A 13,999-nucleotide genomic window follows, 5' to 3' on the forward strand; every position below is an offset into this window, starting at 1 on the left:
ATGAAAAAGAGGCCAAGATTTCAAAGATGCAACGACCAATACCAATCTTACTGTCACCATCTTGACTACAGGAGAAAATGTCTCCTCATAATCAATGCTGCTTGCTATGTAAATCCTTTGGCTACTAATCTAGTCTTATATCTCTCTAAAGTTCCATCTGCTTTATATTTGAGTTTATATACCCATTTACATCCTATTGGAACCTTACCAGGAAGCAGGGGAACCAAAGACCATGTCTCATTTCTTTCCAAGGCTTGAATCTCTTGTTGCATAGCTGCAATCCAATTTGGATCCTTAGATGCTTGGGTGAAAGAAGCGGGTTCAGTAAGGGTAGATATGCTGGACAGACATATAGTATATACCTTTTCTTAGTAGAAGAATAACCAAGGAAAACACAAGGAATAGACCTAGGAGCAAATTTATCTTGAAGGGTCAGATTTGTAGCATATGCTAAGCACCCCAAAACCTTCAAATGATCTAACTTAGGTTGATGACCATAGAACTTTTCAAAAGGTGAAAGACTATGTAAAACCTTGTTAGGCAATCTATTGATAATATAGACTGCTGCCTTCATTGCATCTCCCCACAAATAATCTAGAATTTGAGATTAAAACTTAAAGGCTCTAGCAATGTTAAGGATGTGTCTATGCTTAACGTTCTACTACTCCATTTTGCTGTGGAGTGTAGACACAAGTACTTTGATGTACAGTACCTATGTTGGATAACAACTCATGATAGTGTTGATTAAAAAATTCTAAGCCATTTTCTGTTCTAATACACTTAGGGGTTCTATTGTACTGGTTTCGTACCATAAGCAAAAAACTTTTCAAGGTTTGATACACATCAGATTTAAATTGCATAAGAAACAACCATGTGGTCCTCGTAAAATCATCTACAACAGTAAGAAAAAAATTGGCATTACCCTACGTTGGTACCTTGTAAGAGCCCCAAACATCTAAATGCAATAGTTCAAATAAATTTGATGTGGTTGTTTCACTTAGGGTAAATGGTAATCTAGTTTGTTTGGCTAGGGGATAGACTTCACAATGAAACCTATTCTAACCAGAAAGTCCATGATTCAAGGTTTGTAAAACTGGTAATGGTACAGGTCCCAACCTTCTATGCCAGAGTACAATATCCTTAGTATGAAAATATTGTTTTATTGATGAATCAATGGTAGTATCAATAAAATTAGTAGAATTGCAAACTGTCTCCTTATTACAATCAGACTCACATATGCCTAATGTTTTCCTTAAAGCTGGAACAATATCAGGTAAACATGTCTTTATTTTTAAAATAGGTATGAAATGATACAAGCCTTGGCATAGCTTACTTATCCCCCTCAGTTTGCCACTCCGGAGATCCTAGACAACACAAAAGTCTAGATAAAAGGTGATGGAACAATGACTGGAAGAAGTCAGTTTAGACACTAACAATAGGTTGTATTTGAAATCAGGTAAATATAGAACTTTTTCAAGCAACAAGTCCTCTTGCAATTTGACAGAACCAACATTCCTAATTGAAGTTTTAGTATTATTAGGGAGACCTACAAAACTATTAATGGATGGTTGGCTAGCTATGGCAGATTCAAAATTTCAGAATTCATGGGTCATATGATCTGTGGCCCTTGAATCTAGTATCCAATTATTTGCACTATCAAGACTGGAACATAAGGAGATGGTTTTACTTGCCATATTAGCTGATGGTGTTGTTAAATTCTCCTTTCCCAACAACTGCAACAGTTGAGCATACTGTTCTAGAGTCAGTACATTTCCCAAGTTAGCCTTCATTCTAGATTTGCCCTTGGTAAATTGAAAGTCTGCTGGGTAGCCATGAAGTTTATAGCAGGTATCTCTTTTGTTTCTATGTATATGGCAATAATCACATTCCATGTAAGGTTTCTTTCCCTTATAAATGATTTTTGGCCTGAATTTCGTTGATTGCCTTGTGAATACAATGCCATAGTAACTTCAGTAGTCTAATTATATCCTGTCAACACCTTTTAACTCTCATCCAGGCTTACTATAGAGGCTTACTCTACATTGGATGAGCAAATTCTGGGTACTACAGCTAATGAGGACGAATCTACAAAAGAAATCAGAAGTGAATTTGGGGCTAAAATTGCCGCTAGGAAGATTTTTCTCAATGTAGCTCGACCCGGATCAAGTTACTCTTTTTATCTACAGTCAAAATTTTGCTCTACTCACTTNTTGAGAATTATGTTTAATTACAACTCACAAGTCAAACGACCATGTATTGAGATTTCAGACTAAGTGACCAAAATAAACACATTTTGGAGCTCTTTGGTTGAGGGTTATCTCTCATTACTCCAATAATGTCATCTTGTATTATTGATATTATCATGTTTGGTTGTCAAGTAATATAAGATTCCAATAATTTTTCAAAACCAATAGTAATCACTATTGATTATATAGATAATAATTTGAATACCACTATTTTCTTAGGTATTCTAAGATTACTTGATAATATAATTTTTGTTACAATTTTACCCTTTATTAATAAAATTTTAGAACAATAATTCTCTTCTTATCTAAATAATTTACAAGAATTTTCATGGACAATTTTAGACTTATACAGAAAAATATTAAGATAATTTATACCCTTCCACTTCCACCAAATTACCCAATACGACAATCAGCCACTGGCCACCGCAGTCGCCACAAGCCACCACAGCCGCCACTGGTGTTTGTTGCCAGAGCAATACATGATCGGCCAGATCTGGTCAACCGTGCGCCAATCTGGTTGTTAATGGTCATAGATTTGGCCATTAATGGCCATGGATTTGGCTGGAAAAGGCCAGATCCATGGCCAGAATAGATCTGGCCGTTTTTGGCAATTAATTTGGCCAGAAACTGCTAGATCAGCACACGACCGACCATATCAGACCGGTCCTACGCTATTCAGGCCACGGCTGGCAGTGGTGGCTGGCGGCTAGCAATGGCTTGGGTGGGTAGGGTTATTTTGTTACAATTTAAACTTTTATTGTGACTAGGGTGTTTTAGCAAAATCTCAAATGTAAGGGGTTAAAAAAATAATCCAAATAATAATAATAATATTAATATTAATATTAATAATATATAAAATGTAGGGGGTTAAAAAAATCATTCAAATAATAATAATGTGGGGGTGTTTTTGTTATAATTTAAACTTTTATTGTGGCTAGAGTGTTTTAGCAAAATCTCAAATATAGGGGGTTAAAAAAATAATCCAAACAACAACAACAACAATAATAATTATATTTAAAAAGAAGGGCAATCTAGCAATCTATACAACATACCCACCCATTTATTCCTCTCAATTAAACGTATCAATATAACATACCCATCATTTTATTTTAATCTAACCAAACACATTTAATATAACATTCTCAATAATCTTCAAGATAATTCATCTTCCCATTAATATAACATTTTTAAATAATACAATATTCCCTAAATCAAATGCACACTCTAAGTGATATCCCCTTACAAAATATTAGGGGCGTAGATAAAAATTCCTAAACTATGCAAGTCTTTTATAATTTTCTAAAGCCTTGGGTACTTCTTAAAACCCATAATAGAGACCCAAAGCCCTTAAACCTTGCGTGAGCTTGGGGCTTCCTCTTCAACTTCACCTTCACATTTTGCTCTTTGATTCTCCAAAATTGTTAAAGCAAATGAAGCTTGTACGCTTGCGTACAATTCTTGAAAACGTCAACTTTCAACTCCGTTGTCAAAACTTTTGGAGTATTTATTCACACTCGTCAGCTATAGGAAACCTAAGACCGAAGCGAAGACACCGAATTTCAAACTCAATGAACGCTCTATTCCTTCGGATCTCTCAACACTCTATTGCTCCAATGCTGGACCAATGGGTCCAAGAAGGAGGAATTGTAGACCAATTACAGCTCCGAGACTTCATTAAACGATTGCAGTTCTTTAAATGATATGGTCACACTCTCTAGGTATTAATAAATAAAATATAATTTCTATTTTTATATTTTTTAACATTTCAATTTATATATGTATTTTTTGAAAATACTTAGCTTAAGAAATAGCCTTGAAGTTCATTAGAGAAATTGAATGGAGTTTTAAGAATTATCGGGATTCTCTGGTTTATGTTTTTCTGCATTAGCTCAATCCGCTAGTAATTTGAGAAAAAAGAAACAAAATAAAAAATTTGACTAAAACAGATAATTGGATTCGCAAGTTGTAGTTGCCATACTAGTCAATGCCAGTGATATGGCCACTCGGCTGGATTTGATCCATAAAGTTGAAGGGATAGAGCAAGCAGAAAATTACTTTAATAACATTCCAATTCAGTTAGGGGGCCATGAGGTTTATTCCACTCTTCTCAACTGCTATTTGAATGAAAAATCTTTGGAGAAAGCAGAGGCTACCATGCAGAAAATGCGGGATTTGGGGTTGGCTAAATATGCTCTGGTTTACAATACTTTGCTCAAGCTTTATTATCAAAATGAAAATTACGAGAAACTTGACAGTTTGATGCATGAAACGGAAGAAAAAGGCATTGGTTGTGACAAAGTTATATTCAGCATCCGTCTTAGTGCCTATGCAGCAACTTCTGATGTTAGGATATTTGAAAAAGTGTTTTAAGTTCAGTTGAGTTGAATAAAATTAAATAAGATTTGAATTTGAAAATATAATTGGTAAAATATTTGAAAACTATGTTAGAGTTAGATAAATTGTTGAATAGTCGTTGGGTATAATTTTTGGAAAATGATTTTAAGATAGAATATGTGTTTGGTGCATTTTATTAAATATTTTATTATTTGATTATGAAACTTTTTTATTTTAATTTAAATAATTGTTTGGTAATTTTTTTATCACTATGTTTAAAAAAAATTCTCCATAATAATTTCAACTACTAATACATCATTTAACAACTAGGAATTTTGTACATTACAATATCATAAATTCATAATACATTGATATATATCTAAATTAATAATAGGAAGCTACTAGTAATCACTCATAAATAATCTTCGAACATCTATATTCCATTAACAATTAGGACAGGGATACATGTTGGAACCACATATCAGTAGTTATGTTATCCCTCAGAGTTGTCATGTTGTATGTATTACGTTGATATGATTGATTTGATCCCTCCCCATTGCCTTCATTTTCTTACTCATTTTCCATATCAAAATATTCATCCTCATAAACTCCATCTTCATTAATTTCTTTGAAGATAAGGTCTTGCATATTGAACATCCTGATAAAATTATGAATTATACAACATGCCATAACAATTTTAGTTTGTCTCTTCAATAAGTAATTGTTCATGCCTTCAAGAATACGAAACCTATTTTTCAAAACACCAAAGGTTCTCTCTATAACATTTCGAAGAGATGCATGTCTATAATTAAAAAATTGAAAGGGTCCATTCTGGTTACGACGTTGATCGGCAACATGGTAAAGGAACCCGTCTATGCAGGGCAAGGGACCCACCTCTATTCGCATAACCGGCATCAACTTAGTATTTACCTATAACAAAATATTGAATATTATTTGCTCAATGGCTAAAAAAAATGTTTATAGTACGCTAAAATACGTAAAGAAATTAGTTATACCGGGTGGAAAACTAGAAATAGGATTATCTAGAAATGAATTTAAAATTCTAGAGTCATAGACAAATCCTTCCCACCGACGATGACATAAGTGAACAACATCTTGAAATCGTATACAGTCATCACATTCTGTGACGATATTTCTTTGTGGTTAAGATACAACTTAGCTAACTCAGTAGGTGCCCAAGCATGTACATGTGTGTACCATTAATAGCTCCAATACAATTCTGTTGACAAAATTAAATTTTAATAATATAAGAAGACTAATAAATTATATAAAACAATGAATATAACTACCAACAAATTAAAGATAATAATGAAGTACCTTAAAGAAAGGGTAATAATTTGGGTTGGTCGATATCTTCGATGGAATATCATTGGAGTCAGGTGGCTTGATAAACATTGATTCATAGACTGCATCACAAACTCTTCCAAAATGTCTAGAGATTGTCTCACCAAAATGTTGGTAATCCTCCAAACAAAATCTATTTGTTGCATTTTTCCTCACTATTGTCAAAAATATCATAACTTGCTCTTGAATACTCATGCTCTTGGTTCTTTGCAATTGGCCTTGTTGTGCCAATATATTACCTAAGGTCTCAAAACATGGTTTGTACATGCAACACTTATCATACAATCTTGAAGGATGACCATTTAATAGCTCCAACATATAATCATGACCATTTAATGAAGATATATGCCTACGTCGACATCCTTGCCTGTTGAACTCCGTTTCTAACGCAACAATCACACACAATGTGGTTGCAACATCTTCATATACTTCTTCACGTTAATTATTTCACTTACAATTAGTACATCTAGACGACGACATCTATACCTATCCAATCGTGACAATTTGTTCATCAATTCATACTTTTTGTAGTACTTAGCAAAATATAACATTCAATTTTTAAATCTACTTACAATCTTCAACATGTATTTACAATCTTCAACATATATGAAACATGTTATTTCACATTGCACAACAACTCGTTTTTCATCGATTCTTATAATACCAAAGTAAATGAAGTCTTTAATATGAAGGTAGTGAAAAAAAGACAATTGTCAAAGAGGTAGTATCAACTAACAAGTAGAAAACATTGGTTCGATTGGTAAGACAAACACTCTTATCTACAAATTGCCAAAGTCATTATTAACCCAATATGCCCTTTGCTCGGGTGGCAGGTGTACAAATATCTCACGCCACTCTGGCTTGTCAACTAAGAACTTCACAACTGTCATGAATATCTTTGAATCCAGTTGCATATTTGTCAAAAGGTCGATACATTTTGGCATGGAATTTTGATATATTCTTTCCCTTGTGTTCTCTTGGGCCCCATCATCTTTACTACGATATGCTGCCTTAGAGCATCTCCAAAAAACTCTTTATATGACCCAAACTCTTTATTATAAAGAATTCATCCATAAAAATAAGAGTTCAACATACTCTTTATCTTTAAAATATAAATTAGAGAGTCAATTTGGCTCTCCACATTTAGAGAGTCAAATTTCACTCTCTATTCTAATTTTATTTAATAAACTACAAGTTCATATACATTTTATTTATTAATTCTCTCTCCCATTAAGTCACTTTCTTAAAAATAAAGAGCATCTTCATTAAATTTAAAGAGTCTATTGGATCTAAATAGAAATTGTGTTCTTTATATTTAAAAATTAATGAAGATGCTCTTTGTTTATATAAAAAATGCTCTTTAAAAATAAAGAGCACTATTGGAGATGTTCTTAGATGTCATAGTAATCTCAATAATAGCGTCCAACAGTTTACCAATCACACCCAAAAGTGGGTTTCGCCGAACGCATCTCTTCTTCCTATCTATGGAACTTCCCAACCCAGACATGTTTAATCTTTTTTCCCCAGTTGTTCTATTCGAATCAGTTTCCAACTCATCTTCATCAATGTCCACCTCTATAGTGTCGAGCAAAAAAAAAGGTAGAGTTCGTTGGTTGAGATGCAAATGTGTAAGCGAATCTTCTAGTTGCATTTTGCTTGTCGAATATAACTTCATATAACTCTTTATCAACAAGTCCCTTATATAAGAAGTCCTTTGCCCCCAGGTTTTGCTATTAATAAAAACAAACTTCATATAACTCTTTATCAACAAGTCCCTTATATAAGAAGTCCTTTGCCCCCAGGTTTTGCTATTAATAAAAACAAACATACATTAAATTTCATATTCCCCCAAAAAAGTTCATACCAATTATTGTGTAATAAAAAAAAATAAAAATATGCAATTTACCTATAAATATTCTTGCCAAATCTCTTTAGGACATGTTGGAGTTTGAGACTCATGATCCCAACCGAACCCCGTATGTTGAAGTAGAGCACACACAGAATTATATGCTGATTTCAAGCAAAAATACTTAGAAGATAGCTGTTTGACTTCAATTTTCTTCCCAAATTTTACCCATAACTTATCACTAATAATCTTGTAATCAGAAGATTTAATTGAAGAACCATGTGTTGTTTGCGCATGCTCAAGCAACAGAACTAGAAAGTCATGGGTGATTAGAGGATCCCAATGAATGACCTCACTCATCTAATAATAGTAGGATGAAAACAACAATCAAGATTGAAATATCATAAAAATCAACACACATATCAATACGAACATATGAAAATTAATACCTTAGAAACTTAACAGAGAGATTATTACCTCATTTGACCCAACACTACTTGAAGCGGTAAGTACAGGGGATACTAGAGGTGGAATAGCAACCCGCCCGACCCCACTCGCGACGGGTTGCGCAAAGTGGTGGGTCGGTCCTGACCCGCCCGCCAACATTGGCAAGCCGGGTCAGACCCGCCAATGTTAGGGAATTGGCTGGCGCAACCCGGACCGCTACCCTAACCCACCGGGTTAGGTCGTGGGTTGGGTCGAGTTTAGAGGTGGAACAAATGGGCCGGGTTAGGCGGGCCAATTCTAACCCGACCCGCAATGAAGAGGGTTAAATCCGAACTGCCATATTGGCGATCCGGGTTGAACCAAACCTGGCAGCAACCCCCGGGCGGGCCGGGTTGCAAAATGGCCCTAAATTCTTTTAAGAGAGACCGCCAACCCACCGGGTTGGCTGTTGTCAACTCGACGGGTTGACTGTTATACAATAACGGTCAACCCATCGGGTTGACCCACAGGTTGGCAAAAAAAAAATAAATAAAAATTTTAATTTGTTTTTTCAAATTACCCATTTACCCTTGAAATACAACCGTTTTATAACCGTTGGAGGAGTTTTTTTCGTCATTTTCCTTTCCCATTTTTTTCTATAAATTGGCCCTAAACTCTCACAACTCAAATTCTCTAATCTCTTTGTTATCAATTTGCTCATATTTTAATTTTTATTAGTTTTTGTAATTTTTAATTCATATTTCTAATTTTCCAAATTCCATATTCCAATTTTCTTTCTTCTACATCAATTTTTTTTTTCAACTACAAATGGATAGATATTTCTCTCCCATCAATTACAATGATAAAGGAAACTATTATCCTAGTCCTAGTCCTAGTTCCGCTGATTTTACTAACATAAATGCAAGAGAAGATTCAAATAGTCCGGCTTTCCCATTCTCAGAATCCGATACACCTTAAAATAGCCCCCAATTCCAACAGCTCCCGGTGGTTCTAAAAGTCGTCCTCGTAATCGTCGTGCTCGTCCAGCTTCATTTCAAGCTGAGGCGAGATCATCAACTGCTGTCGAAATCGAAGACAGACACACATCAGACGTTTGGACGCATTTCAACAAGTTTTACGAGACAGAAAATGACGTTCAAGTCAAGAAAGCGAGATGCAAATACTGTGGAAATATTTATAAAGCTGATTCAAGTAATGGTACTAGTACTTTAAAAAAGTATGCTAATAAACATATTAATCAACATGGAAATAGAGAAAGCAATCAAACTCAAATAACTAATATAGGTACTACTTGGCGTTATAATTCTGATGTATATAGGAAACAGTTAGCTTTATATATTGCTGTAACTAATCTACCTATTAATATGGCTGAAGATAAATATTTTGAAAGATTTGTTCAAAAAATTCATTTTTTTCCAGGATTTAAAAGTTATTCTAAAACTGCAACTAGAAATGATTTAATAAAATTGCTTAGAAAAATGAAATTAGAATTAAAAAATAAAATACATAGTTGTCATGTCAGTGTGACTCTAACTGTCGATATTTGGAATGGTAAAATTAAACAAGATTATATTTGTGTGACTAATCATTATTTTGATAATGAATGTAAATTAAATAAATCTTTATTATGATTTAGATTAATGGATGTTGATCATAGTGGTGAACAAATTTATAATAAAATTGTTCAAGTTTTAAAAGATTATGATATTGTTAGTAAAGTGATAAATTTAACTTTAGATAATGCAATTCTAATAGTAAAACTATAGATTATTTTCAAAGTAATTATCTTTTATATAACAATTTGAAGTTTTTTCACCAGCGTTGTGCATGTCATTTTTATTAATTTAATTGTAAAAAGTAGTATGAAAACAATTAAAGAAAATAACTATTTATATTAGTATAAGGTAAACATGAATCAAGCATTAAATAAGTACTATTCCATCTAACAGGTATGTTAGATGGAATAGTACTTATTTAATGTTTGATTCATGTTTATCTTATGTTAATATAATTAGTTATTTTGTAGCAAATAATAGAGGTCTTCATTATTTGGTAGAAAATGATTGGCAAATAGTTAAAGTATTTCATTATTTTTTTAAAATTTTTTACCAATCCACTTTACAACTTTCTGGTGTGTATTATTCTACTAGTTCATTAGTAATACATACAATTATAAAAATTTCTGAGTTATTTGTAAAAAACAAAGACCCGCGACGGGTTGCGCAAAGTGACACCTAAACAATAAAGAAAAGGAATAGGTTCCCCATATTTTAAAAAAAAAAAAAATTTCATTGCCTTTATTGGTGCATTTAAAATTTCATTGTCTTTGTTTTTTACAAATAACTCGGAAATTTTTTATAATTGTATGTATTACCAATGGACTAGTAAGATAATACACACCAGAAAGTTGTAAAGTGGATTGGTAAAAAATTTTAAAAAAATAATGAAATACTTTAACTATTTGCCAATCATTTTCTACCAAATAATGAAGACCTCTATTATTTGCTACAAAATAACTACTTATATTAACATAAGGTAAACATGAATCAAACATTAAATAAGTACTATTCCATCTAATAGGCATGTCTAATAAAAAAGTTTTAGGAGAACATATTTGATTTTATACAAACGTTTTGAAATTCAGCATTTCTTTTATTACTACTAATAATCCAAACTAAACAATCTCTAATTCTATTAATATTTTCTTTAATTGTTTTCATACCACTTTTCACAATTAAATTAATAACATGGCATGCACAACGTTGGTAAAAAAAACTTCAAATTGTTATATAAAAGATAATTACTTTGAAAATAATCTATAGTTTTACTATTAGAACTTGTATTATCTAAAGTTAAACTTATCACTTTACTAACAATATCATAGTCTTCTAAAACTTCAACAATTTTATTATAAATTTGTTCATCATTATAATCAACATCCATTAATCTAAATACTAATAAAGATTTATTTAATTTACATTCATTATCAAAATAATGACTAGTCACACAAATATAATCTTGTTTAGCCCTACCACTCCAAATATCGGCAGTTAGAGCCACACTAACATAACAAGTATGTATTTTATTTTTTAATTCTAATTTCATTTTTCTAAACAATTTTATTAAATCATTTATAGTTACAGTTTTAGAATAACTTTTAAATCCTGGAAAAAAATTAATTTTGAACAAATCTTTCAAAATATTTATCTTGAGCCATATTAATAGGTTGATCAGTTACAGCAATTTATAAAACTAACTGTTCCCTATATACATCAGAATTATAAAGCCAAGTAGTACCAATATTAGTTATTTGAGTTTGATTGTTTTCTCTATTTCTATGTTGATTAATATGTTTATTAGCATGCCTTTTTAAAGTACTAGTACCATTACCTGCATCAGCTTTATAAATATTTCCACAGTATTTGCATCTCGCTTTCTTGACTTGAATGTCATTTTCTGTCTCGTAAAACTTGTCGAAATACGCCCAAACGTCTGATGTGTGTCTGTCTTCAGTTTCGACGACAGTTGACGATCCCGCCTCAGCTTGAGATGAAGTTGGACGAGCACGATGATTACGAGGACGACTTCTAGAACCACCGGGAGCTGTTGGAATCGGGGGCATATTTTGAGGTGTATCGGATTCTGAGAATGGGAAGGTGGGACTACTTGAATCTCCTCCTGCATTTATGTTAGTAAAATCAACGGAACTCGGACTAGGATAGTAGTTTTCTTCATCATTGTAATTTATGGGAGAGAAATATCTATCAATTGTAGTTGAAAAAAAAATTGATGTAGAAGAAATAAAAATTAAAGAAAAATAATTGGAATATATAAATTGGAATTTGGAAAATTGGAAATATGAATTAAAATTGCAAAAACTAATAAAAATTAAAATACGAGCAAATTGATAACAAAAAGATTAAGAGAATAAATGAATAATTGAGAGATTAGAGATTAGAGAATATGAAAGAATTTGAGTTGTGAGAAAAATATGCGAGTTTAGGGCCAATTTATAGAAAAAAATGGAAAAGGAAAATAACAAAAAAAACCCCTCCAACAGCTATATTTCAAGGGTAAAGAGGTAATTTGAAAAAACAAATTAAATTTTTTATTTTTTATTTTGCCAACCCGGGTCAACCCGACAGGTTGACCGTTATTATATAACAGACAACCCGTCGGGTTGACAACAACCAACCCGACGGGTTGTTGGCGGTCTCTCTTAGAAGGGACAAAACAGCAACCCGTCGGGTCGACAGGTTGCCATTTTGCAACCCGACCCACCCGGGGGTTGCTGCCGGGTTCAACCCTCTTCATTGCGGGCCGGGTTAGGGTTGACCCGCCTAACCCAGCTCATTTGTTCCACCTCTAGGGGATACTATAGGCAAAGTAGACCAACACGGTCTTCGGTAGAATCCAAGTGCGGCAAAATGTCGAAACTTTTTCTTTTGCCGAAAGTAATAATCAACCTTGCGACGATAGGCTGAATTACACCTCCATTTGTTCATAGCAACGGAATTAGCTATTAGGATCAAATTACAATGCTCAATCTACAAAATGAATAATACATATGTTAGACAAGTTGCGATAAACTTTGATCAAGGTACAAACTAATAAGTAAAATAATCAACATTTATCATCTAGAGATGAAGGTCGATAAAAATTCTAGTTTCAGAATTTTTTTCTTCCACATTGATCTCCCACCTACTTTTTCCAATTCAATATAATATCCTTCTAATAATACTCACATTTCCTATTCTCTTGTTATACATTCTCCAACATTATAACTAGCCAACCAATCTAACTCCCCTAATGAAAGGAGAGCAACAGTGATGATTTGAAACCAAAAAGAAAAAGATTTCACACCATTGAATCTTAATCACAGCAAATAAAATTTTGATGGATTGAATTTCGCTAAGCAAATCCACCACAGGCCACGCATAAGACAGCAGCAGGCCCAGACCAAAACTCCACCTCACACCAGCCCACACANGCAAAACAAGATTATATTTATGTGACTAGTTATTATTTTGATAATGAATGTAAATTAAATAAATCTTTATTGGGATTTAGATTAATGGATGTGGATCATAGTGGTCAACAAATTTACAATAAAATTGTTGAAGTTTTAGAAGATTATGATGTTGTTCATAAAGTGATCAGTTTAACTTTAGATAATGCAAGTGCTAATAGTAGAGCTATAGATTTTTTTTAAAGTAAATTTTCCTTTTTATAACAATTTAAAGTTTTTTCATCGACGTTGTACATGTCACATTATTAATTTAATTGTGAAAAGTGGTATGAAAAAATTAGAAATAATATTGATAGAATTAAAGATTCTTTAGTTTGAATTACTAGTAGTAATAAAAGAAATGCTGAATTTCAAGATGGTTGTATAAAATCAAATATGTTTCCTAGAACTTTTGCATTAGACATGCCCGTTAGATGGAATAGTACTTATTTAATGCTTAATTCATGTTTACCTTATGCAAATTTAATTAGTTATTTTGTAGCAAATAATAAAGATCCTCATTATTTGGTAGACAGTAATTGGCATATAGCTCAAAAATTTCATTCTTTTTTTAAAGTTTTTTATCAGTCAACTTTACAACTTTCTGGTATGTATTATCCTACTGGTCCATTGGTAATACATACAATTATAAATTTCAAATTTATTTTGAAAAAAAAATAGAAACAATGAAATTTTAGCGGGACCAATAGAGGCAATAAAATTAAAATTTTAAAAATATTGGAAACCCATTTA

The 13,999-nt window shown here is 32.5% G+C and overlaps 1 protein-coding gene across 1 annotated transcript; it reads left to right on the plus strand.

Annotated features, from left to right (window-relative positions):
• Nucleotides 1-4,241: 4,241 nt before the first annotated feature.
• LOC116123801 (pentatricopeptide repeat-containing protein At2g20710, mitochondrial-like) lies at nucleotides 4,242-4,616 on the plus strand. The gene has a single exon (XM_031409531.1). The coding sequence runs from the start codon at nucleotides 4,242-4,244 to the stop codon at nucleotides 4,614-4,616; it is 375 nt and encodes a 124-aa protein (XP_031265391.1).
• Nucleotides 4,617-13,999: the final 9,383 nt, after the last annotated feature.

Source organism: Pistacia vera, unplaced genomic scaffold, assembly GCF_008641045.1.
Source record: "Pistacia vera cultivar Batoury unplaced genomic scaffold, PisVer_v2 Contig145, whole genome shotgun sequence".
NCBI classification, from domain to species: domain Eukaryota; kingdom Viridiplantae; phylum Streptophyta; class Magnoliopsida; order Sapindales; family Anacardiaceae; genus Pistacia; species Pistacia vera.

Excerpts from the sequence above, each read along its gene's own strand:
- LOC116123801 (XM_031409531.1), top strand. The coding sequence starts at position 4,242 with ATGGCCACTCGGCTGGATTTGATCCATAAAGTTGAAGGGATAGAGCAA.